At 51.1% G+C, this 14,587-nt stretch overlaps 2 protein-coding genes across 2 annotated transcripts in view; both read left to right on the top strand.

Annotated features, from left to right (window-relative positions):
• Cacna1f (calcium voltage-gated channel subunit alpha1 F) overlaps positions 1-11,993 on the top strand; it is a 25,228-nt gene extending 13,235 nt beyond the window's left edge. Inside the window, exons 24-48 of the mRNA XM_010606314.1 lie at positions 54-141; positions 567-674; positions 760-812; positions 1,695-1,841; positions 2,616-2,817; positions 2,915-3,073; positions 3,855-3,965; positions 4,200-4,283; positions 5,019-5,039; positions 5,550-5,678; positions 6,008-6,073; positions 6,321-6,412; positions 6,814-6,973; positions 7,203-7,330; positions 7,575-7,671; positions 7,829-7,931; positions 8,131-8,232; positions 8,829-8,959; positions 9,143-9,277; positions 9,524-9,699; positions 10,186-10,293; positions 10,409-10,548; positions 10,632-10,744; positions 11,258-11,455; positions 11,701-11,993. Of these exons, the coding sequence (XP_010604616.1) occupies positions 54-141; positions 567-674; positions 760-812; positions 1,695-1,841; positions 2,616-2,817; positions 2,915-3,073; positions 3,855-3,965; positions 4,200-4,283; positions 5,019-5,039; positions 5,550-5,678; positions 6,008-6,073; positions 6,321-6,412; positions 6,814-6,973; positions 7,203-7,330; positions 7,575-7,671; positions 7,829-7,931; positions 8,131-8,232; positions 8,829-8,959; positions 9,143-9,277; positions 9,524-9,699; positions 10,186-10,293; positions 10,409-10,548; positions 10,632-10,744; positions 11,258-11,455; positions 11,701-11,931 (3,082 nt within the window). The 3' untranslated portion in view covers positions 11,932-11,993. The remainder of the gene's footprint in view (positions 1-53; positions 142-566; positions 675-759; positions 813-1,694; positions 1,842-2,615; positions 2,818-2,914; positions 3,074-3,854; positions 3,966-4,199; positions 4,284-5,018; positions 5,040-5,549; positions 5,679-6,007; positions 6,074-6,320; positions 6,413-6,813; positions 6,974-7,202; positions 7,331-7,574; positions 7,672-7,828; positions 7,932-8,130; positions 8,233-8,828; positions 8,960-9,142; positions 9,278-9,523; positions 9,700-10,185; positions 10,294-10,408; positions 10,549-10,631; positions 10,745-11,257; positions 11,456-11,700) is intronic.
• A 2,034-nt stretch (positions 11,994-14,027) lies between these two features.
• Syp (synaptophysin) overlaps positions 14,028-14,587 on the top strand; it is a 14,076-nt gene continuing 13,516 nt past the window's right edge. The window contains exon 1 of the mRNA XM_010606315.2: positions 14,028-14,058. Coding sequence (XP_010604617.2) covers positions 14,028-14,058 — 31 coding nt within the window. The remainder of the gene's footprint in view (positions 14,059-14,587) is intronic.

The following is a 14,587-nucleotide window of genomic DNA, read 5'->3' as shown; positions in this document are numbered from 1 at the left end:
ATTCCTCTGAGCGCCAGGGCTAGACCTGGATCTGAGGATTACCCCTTCCCCAGCTCCAGTGCCATCTCAGTGGTGAAGATCCTGCGAGTACTCCGGGTACTGCGGCCCCTCCGAGCCATCAATAGAGCCAAGGGACTGAAGGTAAGCCCATCTTTCCCAGACCCACAGGGCCCTGCCCTGCCTGCCCCTGGGCCAGGATCACTGATCAAACTGACCATTTGCATCAATGCATGACCATGCAGCCTGGATTTGACGTGCAGCCACACACTCCACCCGCTCACTCTGTGGCCTGACCTGTGCTCTGTGCAAGTGACCAGACATTCCGTGCCAGTGGCCACATTTCTCTAACTCGGGTCCCTGACATGAGGCTGCATATCCTTGCCTGGCAAATGGTTATTCCTGCTTGGTGCCCACACATCACTAGCCCACATCACTGCCCTTTGGCCATGTGTTCCTGACCACACATCCCTGGCCCAAGACCCTGAGCTGCATCTGTCACCAGAATCCCCACCCCCTGGCCATTGAGGCCTGCGGTGTCCATTAACCATATGCACGGATGTGTGCAGCACGTGGTACAGTGTGTGTTCGTGGCCATCCGGACAATTGGGAGCATCATGATTGTCACCACACTCCTGCAGTTCATGTTCGCTTGCATTGGTGTGCAGCTGTTCAAGGTAAGGAAATGCCGCAGGGAGGCCTGGGCTGAAGTCAGGAGGAGAGGTCAAGTGCAAACCTACTTAACAGAGGTCCTTCCTACAGGGGAAATTCTACAGTTGTACTGATGAGGCCAAGCACACGCCCAAAGAATGCAAGTGAGTGCCTGAGGCCTTGCCCTCCGTGGACCCAGGACCCCTAGACCTCACCCCTAGACCTAAGATCTGTAGAGCCTTCTCCCGAGAGGTGCAGAGACCCCTAGATTTCCTTGAGGACCCCAAGAGCTCAAGATGCACCCCCCCCAGAGCTTTCCCAAGAACTGCAGAGGTCCTCAGATCTCACCCAGCCCTCAATGCCCCCAAGCCCTCTCCACACTCCCAGAGTCATCTATATTCCCCGGCAGACCTAGCATTCTCGCCCCTGCTCCAAGTGCCCAGCTTCCCCCTGCAGAGGGTAGTGGTTATAGCATGGGCTGTCGAGACACACGTCCCTGGTTCAAACCTGCTTCACGAGGCTTGGGTGCTGAGTTCCATTTAGCTCAGCTGAAAACCGGGGAGAAAAAGAGTGTGTCTCCCAAGTTTGTTGTGAAGAATCATGAATTACCACATGGCAAGTAGATTACATTGTAAAGTGACTACGTGACTACCTAGCACCATGCCTGGCATGTAGTTAGTACTGACATTAGTACTAATGTTGGCTGCCATGAAGGGTTGAGTCTCCCATTATCACCAGTATCATAACAAGGGTGATATGGTGCCAACCATGTGCCAGACATTAAACTCATTTATTGACTTAATCAATCCATAGGACAAGCCAAGGAATGGCTTTGGCTATTCTGTTATTCTATATTTTGAGAGAAATGGAAGCATGGAGAGGTTAAAGGTCCACAGTCACCCAGACAGGAAATAGAGGGGCAGGATTTGAACCCAGGTTGTCTAGCTCCACCACCATGCCCTGCTGCCTCCACGCTAGAGACGCCAGACCCTTTCCCACAGCTGTCAACCCTCCTCACCCACCTAGCCGGTTTGCAACATCCACAGGGGCTCCTTCCTGATCTACCCTGACGGAGATGTGTCACGGCCCCTGGTCCGAGAGCGGCTCTGGGTCAACAGCGATTTCAACTTTGACAATGTCCTTTCAGCCATGATGGCTCTGTTCACTGTTTCCACCTTTGAAGGCTGGCCTGCGTGAGGGGCGGGGCCCTAGAGATGACGTGGCCTGGACATGGCCTCGGCGGGATTGGTGGGATCTCCTGGGAATGGGTGGGAGTGTACCTTGGGAATGGAATGTAGGTCTCTCAAGACTGGACAGGATTTTCTGGAGAATAGTGGGCATGTCGGGACTGGGTAGGGGTTTCTCAAAAGCTGGAGACCTGGGCAAGGGGCAAGAGACCTCCAGAATTTGGGTAGAAGTCTCTGAGGCCAAGGATTGGGTTGGTTTAGGGGGACTGGGTGAAGGTCTGAGGGTATTAGGGGCGGGTACTGAGAAGACAGAGTGGGGGATTCAGAGGTTTCCAGAGAGCTACACACATCTTTGAGATGCTAGTTGGGGATTTCTAGGGAAAATGGAGGAGGGGATTCAAGATGATGAGACGGGGGGTGTAGAGGTCTTTATAGGGTCGTAGGGGAGTTCCGGGGAGCTGAATGGGGGTCTCCAGGTAGCTGGGTAAGGGGATTTGGAGGTTTGTGAAAGCTTGAGGGTTTGTGAGAACATCAAGGGCCTGAGTGGTGATTCGTTGGAGGACTGTATAGGGTCTCTGGATTCTGAGGAACAGAGACAAGAGATTCAGTGCCCTTTGAGGCATCTTTTAGAGGATTATGAAGGTCCCAAGTGGTTAGATCAGGGACTTGGGCATCTTTGGGGTGCCATACAGAAAATTCTCTATTTGAAATGGTCTGGGAGAAAGTCTGAGGGGCTGGGAATCCCCTCATCTTCTCCCCCACCCACACTCGCTCCCACAGGCTGCTATATAAAGCCATTGATGCACATGCAGAAGACGAAGGCCCCATCTATAATTACCATGTGGAGATCTCCGTGTTCTTCATTGTCTACATCATCATCATCGCATTCTTCATGATGAACATCTTCGTGGGCTTTGTCATCATCACCTTCCGCGCCCAGGGTGAACAGGAATACCAAAACTGTGAGCTGGACAAGAACCAGGTGACCTCTGAGCCCTGACCCCCTATCATAGCTTACCAATTCCGGCCCCCTCAGCCTTGGGGTCCCCCACTGACTCATGTTCTGCACTGGTACACAGCGCAAGTGTGTGGAGTATGCCCTCAAGGCCAAGCCACTCCGACGATACATCCCCAAGAACCCATATCAGTATCGTGTGTGGGCCACCGTGAACTCTGCTGCCTTCGAGTACCTCATGTTCCTGCTCATCCTACTCAACACAGTTGCCCTAGCCATGCAGGTCTGAGCTCCCCACCCTGATCTCTAATAGAAAGCTGCCCCTGTTCTCTCCCCACAATCTCTTGGGAATCATTAGGAATTCCTCAGGCTGCAAGTAAGAAAACCTCCTGACAGACTTAAGCCATAAAGACATTTCCTATAGTTTTTCAAACCTGAGGCCAAGAATTGTAAATTATATTCTGATTCCATAGATGTAAGCATGAGAAAACAGTGGTCTACTCCGATTTCAGAAATTCTAAAATGTAAAAAGATGTATAGGTATATACTAGACTCAGTGAAATGTGGTAACTACCTCACACAATGACAAGCATAGAGGTAGGATGTTTATTTGCTGCTAATCACAGAGCCAGACTATCTTTCTGCTTCACTATTCTTGCAAGTTGGCTTACATTCTCATGGTTGCTTCATGGTCATGAGACAGCTGCCATAGCTCCAGACATCAAAAACAAATTAAAAGCAGGAAAAAAGAGAGTTGTACCAAGGGACTCTCTTCATTTGAGCATTTTAATGGAGGGAAAAATATTTTTCACAAACGCTTTCAACCAGCAACAGACATATTTATGTCTCATTAAGAAAATTAGCTTTCCCTATCTACAAGAAAAACTAGGAACCAAGAAATGGGCTCTCCAGCATCCATATAGAAGGAAGATGATGAAAGGGGTTAGGCCAACCCAGAGTGCAACCATGTTCCCAGACTCACCTCAGCCCAGGCCAGGGAGTATCTGGTTGGGGGTGGGAATTCTCTGCTTCAGACTCTGTTCCTCCCTGATTTTCTCTCCTAGCACTATGAGCAAACTGTTCCCTTCAACTATGCCATGGACATCCTTAACATGGTCTTCACTGGCCTCTTCACTATTGAGATGGTGCTCAAAATCATCGCCTTCAAACCCAAGGTGCCCACTAGCCCTGCTATCCCCAACCCTGGACCCATCCCCAGTGAGCAGATCCCTTGGGAGGGAGCACATTCCAGTGCTGGCAGGGGGCAACCAGGAAGTCATGAGACTGGGGAGTGACAAGGAGCCGGGTGCAGGCCCACATGGGATCTGAGCCAGGCCCCGGCCTCTCTGATACCCCCTTCCACTACTGGCTCCCTGCGCTACAACACACTGCTTTCTTCCTGCCTACAGCATTACTTTGCAGATGCCTGGAACACATTCGATGCCCTTATTGTGGTGGGCAGCATAGTGGACATTGCCGTCACTGAAGTCAATGTGAGGACTGGCCCTCCACTGACCCAGTCGCCCACAACCTCTCCCCCACCACCATCCCACGGTATCCTTCACATGGGTGGGTGGCTCCCACTCACAGTCTTTTCACTCTGGAGACTCAACACTCCTCCTTGTAGCTCTCTCTTCTATGTCCCTCTTGGGCTCAGTCGCTTTTCCCCATTCCTTACGCCATGTTGCACTAGCACTACAAGCTCCTAAAATGCTTCTCCTGTTATTTCTGTGGCCACTTTCACTGCCTCTGCCTCTCATCTCACTGGCTGCTCATCTCCACTGACTCCTGCTTTGGCTCCATCGTCTCTTCTGACTACTCCATTGGCTTCATCTCCACCACCAAATCCATCGTCTCTTTGTCACGGCTGTCACCACCACTAACTGCATCACTGGCACCTTCATCTCCTCCATTGGGTACTGCATGGCTGTGTCACTGACTGCCAATGCTGCTGGCTCCCGGTCTGATCTCCATCACTGATCCCCATCGGTTCTCATCTCCACAATACACTGGCCCCACCACTGGCTCCAATCTCTCTCCCCCATCATCTTTACCCTCTCCTCTCCCTCACCCTTATTACCAAGTTTTTCTACCACCACCTCGATCCACTACCATATATACCTTTCCACTGAACCCACTATATCTCCTTCATGATTTCTCCCCTTATCCATCTACGATGACTTCGTCATTTCCTCTGTCACCTCTGCTTTGGCCATATCGTCCCTCAGAATGGTGGCCACCTTGGTGAGGTAGCTCCCCCCACAACAGGGACCCTCTCTTTTTCCTTCTTCCTTCTCTTCCTCCCTAAGAGAATGCTCCCCGAGTCAGGTGTGGTGGCACACACCTTTAATCTCAGCACTCTGGGAAGCTAAGCCTGGAGGACTGAAAGTTTGAACCTGGCCTAGGCAACTCAGCAATTTATCAAGACCCTGTCTCAAAATTTAAAATATAATAGAAGGGCTGGGCATAGGTCAGTGCAAAGGTCCTAGGTTTAATTCTCAGTCCTGAAAAAAAATGAAAAAGAAGGAAAAGAAATGCTTCCCATGGGCTGGGGATTTAGCTCAGTGGTTCTGCCACCTGCCTTGCAAGCCCAAGGACCTGAGTTCGATCTCCAGTACCAAAAAGAAAGAAAGAAATGCTTCCTGACCACTCTGAGACCTGAGTACTGAGAGACTTGGGGGGCTGGGAGGACCAAGGCCTGAGACAGTGAGTTGGCTGCAGTGTAAACTGAGCCATCCCCACTGCCTCTCCAACCCCAGAGCTCTGAGGACACCTCCCGCATATCTATCACTTTCTTTCGCCTCTTCCGAGTCATGCGGCTGGTCAAACTTCTCAGTAAGGGTGAAGGGATCCGTACACTGCTCTGGACATTCATCAAATCCTTCCAGGTAATCCCCGACTCCATCCCTTCAGCTACACTTCAACTCCACCTCACACCTCTCAACCTGCCCTGTTACTACTCTCCTAGAAAGCCATGCCCATTTCCAGCTTCCTTGCTTTCCCTGGGTTCTCAATTCCCAACATGCTCCTGACCTCACCGAACATACCCCACTCTGTTTAACACTGTGTCCACATTTGGGGAGATACTCGTGGTCCTGAGCACTCTGAAGAAAGACTGAGTCTTCCAGCAGGCCCAGGCCAGAGGGAGCTGTGCATTCTCAGGCTCACAGTTAGTTCTCTGCCTGGACCTGAGTATCTGTCTCCCCCATCCCTGCAGGCCTTGCCCTATGTGGCTCTTCTCATAGCAATGATATTCTTCATCTATGCGGTCATTGGCATGCAGGTCAGTGGGGAGAGTTCCTCGGGCACCCCTCTGCTGGAGAAGGGCTGTGGTGGTCATTGAGTAAGAACAGCTCCCAAGTGGGGGTACTCGGTAGAAAGATAGGCAAACAAACTGGATGACCCTGGGTCAATCTACACACTTGTGAAATGGGATCACCAACGCCTGCTGGTCAGGGTTGTGAGGATTCACTTGGTCTCAGGAGGCGAAAAGTGGGTTGGAACGTGTCAGGACGCTGTGTGCCCCACAGATGTTTGGCAAGGTGGCTCTTCAGGATGGCACACAGATCAACCGAAACAACAACTTCCAGACCTTTCCACAGGCTGTACTGCTTCTTTTCAGGTGACATCTTCTCATTTCCCCACCACCTCAGTCCCCAGCATGCTGGTGGGTGCCCACACACCCTCTCTAGACCCCAGACTTCCTGGGCTATGGAAATAACAGGGCGGCAAGGGACTCTGTATAGCCTAGACCTTTTCCGGCTATGACCTGAGGAATCTTCTGGCTGGAAGATGCACCCCCCTTGTTAGTCCGCAGCGCCCTCACCTGTAAGAGGCGGGCATGACCACATCCACATGGCCACACCAGCTGTTACAATTCTGAAAGGCTGTTTGTGGCAGGTGCAGCCCCAATAAGAAGTGGGGCATCTCCTCACTCCCCCAGGCCCCACAACACCACTTGCCATGACTTCGTAGCCTTTCCTCCAGGATGTCACCACCACAGTGTGACCCCTCCCACACCAGGTGTGCCACTGGTGAGGCATGGCAGGAGATAATGCTTGCCAGCCTTCCTGGAAATCGGTGTGACCCAGAGTCTGACTTCGGCCCCGGCGAGGAGTTCACCTGTGGGAGCAATTTTGCCATTGCCTATTTTATCAGCTTCTTCATGCTCTGTGCCTTCCTGGTGAGGACTATTTCCCCACAACTGCCAACACTGCCATGGTGCTGGCCCTGGGGGTTTCAGGGTGTGCAAATATGAAGCTGCAGACCAGCTCTTAAAAAGCTGGCCTGCCAGCAAGGTCAACCCTGGACTTGTGACCCAGTGATCACATACGAAAACTCCAGTTTTCCACAAACACGATGAGCCTACTACTCCACCTCTTATCTAACCCTCCTTGTTCACTGGCCCACAGATCATAAATCTCTTTGTGGCTGTAATCATGGACAATTTTGATTATCTAACCAGAGACTGGTCCATTCTGGGCCCACATCACCTTGATGAATTCAAGAGGATCTGGTCTGAATACGACCCTGGGGCCAAGTATGCCTTTTAATCCCTTATCTGGAATCCTAGGGGACAACACATTGCCCTCCACAGGCCCTTAGCCCCAGAACCTCTTACCTGTGCCCCCCATTACCCAGTCAATAGATACTCCAGGTTTTCCATCACCCCGTCCTCTGGGCCTTGGGGTTTTGATGGGAGGAAGCAATGAAGAGCTGGTGGACCCTTGAGAAAGAGGTAGAGGGGTATTGACCATCTATTGGTACCTCTCCAACTGCCTCAGGGGCCGTATCAAGCACCTGGATGTGGTTGCCCTGCTGAGACGCATCCAGCCCCCACTTGGATTTGGGAAGCTGTGCCCACACCGAGTGGCCTGCAAGGTCTGTGCACCTGTCCACTACACGAGGGGCTGGGCATGCTGAGAACCTGCTATGGCTGGGGATGAGTGGTCACATCCTCCAAGGTTTCTGTCCTGGGCATCCATGCCTAAAGACCTGGCATTTTCCCAGTGTGGGTTCATGTCTCGGGTGTTTGCAGAGACTTGTGGCAATGAACGTGCCTCTCAACTCCGATGGGACAGTGACATTCAATGCCACACTCTTTGCCCTGGTTCGGACATCCCTGAAGATCAAGACAGAAGGTATGGAGGGGAGAGCTAGAAACGGGAGAGTCCCTGGGGCAGATGCAGAGAGCAAACTCAAGTGACAGACCCCATTTCTGGGTGACTGGTTTCCCTAGGCCTGGCCCCTGCTCCCATCCAATGGGGCAGCACGCAGCTGTGGTGGAAATTTCTGTGAAGGTTCTTCCTACTTGTTCTGCCCACACTCTCCTCAATGCAGGAAACCTGGAGCAAGCCAACCAGGAGCTGCGGATCGTCATCAAAAAGATCTGGAAGCGGATAAAGCAGAAGCTATTGGATGAGGTCATCCCTCCTCCAGAAGGTAGACAGCCCTCGCCTAATGCCTTGAGTCCAGATGATTGCTTAAATGTCAGATGATTGTTTTCCACCACAAAAGCAGCACTGGTCTGGGGCAAAAGGAACCCTTGCTGATTGGTAGGAATTAGGGCAGTAATGGGGGAGGTACAGAGGACCCCTGGAAACCAAACCTCCAGGCACTCACTTGCAATGTTATATTTGCTGCAGAAAAGGTCCAACCCAGCAAGTTCTGGGTAGTATATCTGGCAATTGAAATTGTTCCTTTCCCACTTTTTAAATTAAAATTAATTTGGTGAACTGTACTTAGCCAATCCTTTCAGATTTATTGGTTTCTTCAGTTACATGTTCTGTTTAATATACTTCACTTTGACTTACACTTTTGAGTGGTGAATACTCCCAAATCAATATGTTTGGCATGATGAAATATAAGTGTACTGGGCTGGGGATTTAGCTCAGTGGTTCTGCCGCCTGCCTCGCAAGCTCAAGGTCCTGAGTTCAATCCCTGGTACAAAACAAAGAAACAAAAAAGAAATATAAGTGTGCTGTTAAAAATCTGCTCTTCATTAAGTATCTACTTTGCCTTATCTCCTTTGTCCCCAGAGGAAGAGGTCACTGTGGGCAAATTCTACGCTACATTCTTGATCCAAAATTACTTCCGCAAATTCCGGAGAAGGAAAGAAAAGGGACTACTGGGAGCAGAGGCCCCCTCAAGCACATCTTCTGTCCTTCAGGTCTTTGGGGTGGGGTCTGGTGTGGCTGAAGATGACCTTCCTCTTGATCTCATGAAACCTGTGTTACAGATTAGGAAACCGTGGTCCCAGGCCCCACATAGACACTGCTGCCTGGGAGGCAGGCCCATGAAGGGGAAGTTTAGACCCTGAGCAATCCACTTCCTGATTTTCCCACCCCTACAGGCTGGTCTGAGGCGCCTACAGGACTTGGGTCCAGAGATCCGGCAGGCCCTCACCTGTGACATGGAGGAGGAAGAGGAAGAAGAAGGGCAAGAGGGAATAGGGGAGGAAGCTGAGAAGGACCGAGAAACATACAAAGTAAGGGCAACTTTTCACTCCCCCAGAAACTCTTGATTGTAAGGTATTCCCTCAGCCCTGAGTGACTGACACTCTCTGAGAAGCCCCCAATGTAGGCCCCTACCACAGTGGAAAAACAGTTATTCCAAACCTACCTTTGGCTGTTGGGAAGCAGATTCAGCCTCTGAGGTGCTCACATAGTGAAGTTTCTACTTTGGTCCCACCATATGACCAAGTGACTTAGCTGTAACATTAATGAACACTCAGGCCTACGACTCTCCAGGGACCAAGCCCTCATCTCACCAGAGCTCCAGGATTTCTGTGTCTCTGCCTGTTGGGGACAGCCTCCCAGATTCGCCCTCCCCTAGACCCGGTGATGAAGATAGAAGGGATACCAAATCCAGACAGCCCAGTGTGGCCCAGCCTGGGTCCAATAGCCACAGGTATGATCAAACATCTGGGGAAAGGTTGTGAGGGGAGGCAGGGACAAGACACTGTGTCAGAGGACATGGGAGGAAAGCCTACAGGCCTTCAAGTGGAAATCTGGGAAGGACGGAGGTGTGTCAAGGCCGCAGGTGGGAATAAGGGTAACTAGAGAGTTTTATGAGAAAGGTAATGCAAAAAGCACATGCTGGTTGTGGTGGTACATACCTGTAATCCTAGAAGTCTAGGAGGCCAAGGAAAGACGATCATGAGTTCAAGCCCAACCTAGGCATTTTAACACCTTAGCAAGACCTTGTCTCAAAATAAAAAATCACAAGGTCTTGGGGTGTAGCTCAGTGCAAAGGCCCCGGGTTGAACCCCCAGTATCAGAAAAAAAATTCATAAATCCCAGTGTTTATACAAAAGATGAGGCCTGAGATGATAGGAACAGGGGCCCAGGGCCACATATTGGGGAAGGTCTGCCTAAAATGCCTCGCTTTCCCCAGGAGAAGCTCTGGGGTTCTCGTGTTCACCATCCCAGAGGAAGGAGGTCCTGAGCCCAAGGGAACTAAAGGCCATGACAAACAAGATGAGGAAGAAAAAACCTCTGACAGGTACACTGGCCATGCCACCTAGGATAAGCCCATGATTGGGGTGGGGGAGCAGAACTGTGAGTACCCCAACTTGGAGTCCAGACCTGGGTTCACCCCTAGCCCTCCTTCTACATAGGTTCTACTACCTGGACCAGCAGGCAGGGACTCGCCCACGGACTCCCCAACACTCAGTCCTTTTGCCACCTTACCAACCCCAGAGAAATGTCAATGGGCACCACGCGCCACGGCGACGTCTGCTGCCCCCTACACCTGCAGGTGAGAGTGGAGATGGCCCCTGCCCCTGCCAAGGGCCAGCTGAAGAAAGCCAGGGAGGCACTGCCAGTGTTCTTTGCTCCCAGGTCAGAAGCCCTCCTTCACTATCCAGTGTCTGCAACGCCGGGGAAGTTGTGAAGATTTACCCATCCCAGGCACCTATCATTGTGGACAAAAACTGGGGCCGAGCAGGGTTCAGGTGAGCCAGGGAAGGGCTGTTGGGACCTCCGAGGGTGTGGGGAAGCCTAGGCTGAACTTCTCAAACACACTGCACTCAGGCCCTTCTGAAGAATGAACACACATGCAGAAATGCACATCATCTTATTTTACTTATGAGGTAGGTACCACTGCTCCCAGTTTACAGATGAGGAAACTGAGGCCCAGAGAAGTTTATTTACCCAAAATCACATAGCCAGTAAGCAGGAGAGCTGACACTTAAACTTTTTTTTTTTACTCTGCCGTAAACTCAAGTCTGGGGCTGGGGGTGCAGCTCAGTGGGACAGCACTTGTCCAGCATGTACAAGGCCCCGGGTTCCATCCCTAGCATCATAAATAAATAAATAAATAAATATAAACAAACTCGAGTCCAATATACACCCACTCAGTTTGACTCCAGTTGCATATTGAGGGAGAGGGACAGGACTCACAGGAGTGAGACCTAGACCCTCTCCCTCACCCCTCAATCCCTGCCCCTATGTTTATTCTGGTCCAGGGTTCCTGGGCAACCCCTCCTCAGAGAGGTCGGCTCCTGTATGCACCACTGCTGTTGGTGGAGGAGGGTGCAGCGGGAGAGGGCTACCTGAGCAAATCTGGCGGTCCTCCGTGCACTTTCACCTGCCTACACGTGCCTGGAACCAACTCAGACCCCAGCTATAGCAAGAGGGGCAGTGCTGACAGCTTGGTGGAGGCTGTGAGTCGGGGGGGGGGATTTGAGCAAGGTCTGGTGGAAAAGAAGAAGAGTTGGGAGCTAGGGGAGGAGGGGAAAGGGGTCCACAGGCTCTGTGTTGTACATGTAGACATCCCTCTGCTCAGCCTTACATGCAGACCGCTGCCCCTGCACTTCCCTGTGCTCCCTCATGGGCACATCATTTACCCACACTGACCCCTCCCTACACACAGAGCCCTTGGCCAACACTGATCCTACCTGCCTCCTAGGTGCTCATCTCCGAGGGCCTTGGCCTCTTTGCTCGAGATCCTCACTTTGTAGCCCTGGCCAAGCAGGAGATTGCAGATGCATGTCACCTGACACTGGATGAGATGGACAGTGCCGCCAGTGACCTTCTAGCACAGGGGACCAGCTCACTCTATAGTGATGAGGAGTCCATCCTTTCCCGCTTCGATGATGAAGATCTGGGAGATGAAATGGCCTGTGTCCATGCCCTCTGAATTTCCACCCCTCCCCTATTGCTCAATAAATCTCCTGCCCTCCCTCCCAGAGGGAGGTAGGCATGGACCACACACAGCTGGATTTTGGTGTCTTTGCACTAAGGGCCTGAGGCTACACAGAGGTCCCCCCCCCAGCCAGCCACCCATCCATCCCCAGTTCCAGCCCTGAGCCACTGCCCACACACTGGTATTTCCAGAAACCAGGACAGCTAGGCCTGATTATTCAGCGTCAGGGAAGGAGGGAGGAGGAGGAGGAAGAAGAGACAGCAGCCAAAAAAAGCTGGAGACAGAGTGGAGGTGGTGGGGGAGGAGAGCACTGGGCAGAAATGGAGAGAAAGGATATGGGGGGGGAGGTTCTTGAACAGGGGCGCAGAACAGAGATTCCACAAGGGTCAGTCATGTCAGACTGAGGAAGGACAGACAGATGGGCAGGAACAGATAAGGAGACTCATAGGACAGTCCTGCCAGTGGAGAGGCCTGGATGTTGGGGTTGGCCTCATATATGATGTGTTTTAGGCCAACGGGGTACTGTGATGGCATCGGGAATTTCAGGGAAACTAAATTAGGATCACACTGTCTCCCTCCTCCCACCTTCTGCCCGGGAAAGAGAAAAAAGAAATAAATCTATTGCTAGAAGATGTCAAAGACCCTTGGGGAACCCACCCAGGGCTCCCCCTTATCTTCCTGAAACCACCTAAGAGCCATGCACTCTCCTCCCACACAAACCCCTCCCCAGCTCCTCCTCCTGCTTCTTCCTCCACCTTTGCTCATTGCCCCCCTTGGGGTCTCATTCACTCTGGAATGTTTATCAAGTATTTACTGTGTGCCGGGCCGGGCCACCGTGCTGGGTTTCCCTCTGGGAAAACATGTGACAATGTTTATTCACACTGGGAGTCAGCTCCACTCCAAAGGAGGAAATGGAGGCTGCACAGTGATTCAAGGATGGGACCCACGAGGGAGGGTCCTGACTTAAGAGTCTCCTCCTCACTCTCAGAGCAGGGTTTTCTCAGTCCTATAATTTTTATCAATCAAGCCAGGACTAAAATTGGAGGAAGTCAGAATTGGAGACTAGGACTCTGAACGGAGAAGTGGGTGACTAGAAGTGGTTGGGCTGGGGTCAGGTGGGATAGCAAATCAGAGGTAGGGCAAAGAGAGTGAAGGGAGACAGCTGAGGAATGAGGTGGAAGAGGCCACCTGAGACCAGCTCTTACAGAGCCCTGAATGCCAGGACCCAGGATGTCCTAAGTGCATGGGGAGTCATGGGAGGAACTTGAGAAGGGTAGTGACATGGTTAACTTTACATTTTAAATAGATGCTCTGCTGCCTATGCTGAAAACAGAAGGGGGGGAAGAGACTGGAGATGCTAAAAATGGCAGAAATGATGGTCGCCTTACCCAAGGAAGGTGACAGATGAGATGGTGAGAAGTGAGGGAATTGCAGTGAAGTGAAGGAGACAAAGCAAACTATTTTGGAGGCCCTGCGCTAGATGCATCACAGTGATTACCTTGTTTAATCAGTATTACAATCCTATATATACCATGTTAAACCATCTTACAAGTCAAAAGTCAAACAAGAACAAATATTAGAGATGGGATTCAAATTTAAGCAACTGAATACCAAAACCCATGCTCTTAACCTCTCCTGTGTGCTGCTTCTCTTCATAAGGCAACAACTGGGAAGTATCTATTAAATATTTGTGTGGTTTGCGTTTCAAAATAGGCGCACATTCAGATATTTCAAAATTTAGGCCAGGCGTGGTGGCACACGACTGTAATCCCAGCATTCGGGAGGCTGAGGCAGGAGGATCGCTGTGAGTTCGAGACCAGCCTGGGCTACATAGTGAGTTCCAGGTCAGTCTCAACTATAGAGTGAGATCCTGTCTCAAAAAAAAAAAAATTAAAGATATGAAGGGGTATCAACTGAAAAGCTCCCTTTTCCGTTGAAGGCAGCCAGTGTTACCAGGCTTCTTTCACTGATGTGTAAGATGATGTGCCAATAGATTATCACTATTTTAGTAACTTTTATATACATTTCTCTTACTGTGAGATTGCACACCCTAAGCCCCAACTGTATTTTATCCATTGGATTTTTGCAACATGGCGATCACCATTGACAGTGACAGGCCTGGTATGGGGGGGGGTCAATTAAGCGAGGGCTGAGGAATAAGTAGGATGCAAAGTGTAGGGCTGGCGCAGGCAAGAATTTGACCAAGAGGAATGAAGAAAGGAGATGGCTGGAGGGAAGGGTTGTTGTTGTCTGAGTGTACTTAAAATGCAGACTTTCAAAATGGTACGCTCAAGACCTTAAACTATGATTAAGCTGCAGAGACGCTGAGCACTGCCAATTACCAGCTGTGCGACCTTGTGCGAGTCACTTAACCTCTCTGGGGACTCATTTTCCTCTGTAAAAACAGGGCTAAAGGTGCGTAATACACAGAGATTAAATGGAACACATTTAGCAAACTCAAAAAAGACGTTGGTGAAACGCCATGCTGTAGGACTGTGCTGTCCACTACCTAGAACTCCACCTATGTTTTCAGACGATGTTCTCAGAACGGCCTCCAGACTCCTGGATCTAGGTTCTACGCTGGAATGGCGGCAGGCGACACCGGGAATGGCCCGCTGTGCGCAAGCTCGAGCGGCGCTCGGGAGGGGGG

Source organism: Fukomys damarensis, unplaced genomic scaffold (genome assembly GCF_012274545.1).
Source record: "Fukomys damarensis isolate Sample0158 unplaced genomic scaffold, DMR_v1.0_HiC HiC_scaffold_39, whole genome shotgun sequence".
NCBI lineage: Eukaryota > Metazoa > Chordata > Mammalia > Rodentia > Bathyergidae > Fukomys > Fukomys damarensis.
The sequence above is the reverse complement of the archived record's forward strand: the minus strand, read 5'-3'. Positions and strand labels throughout refer to the sequence as shown.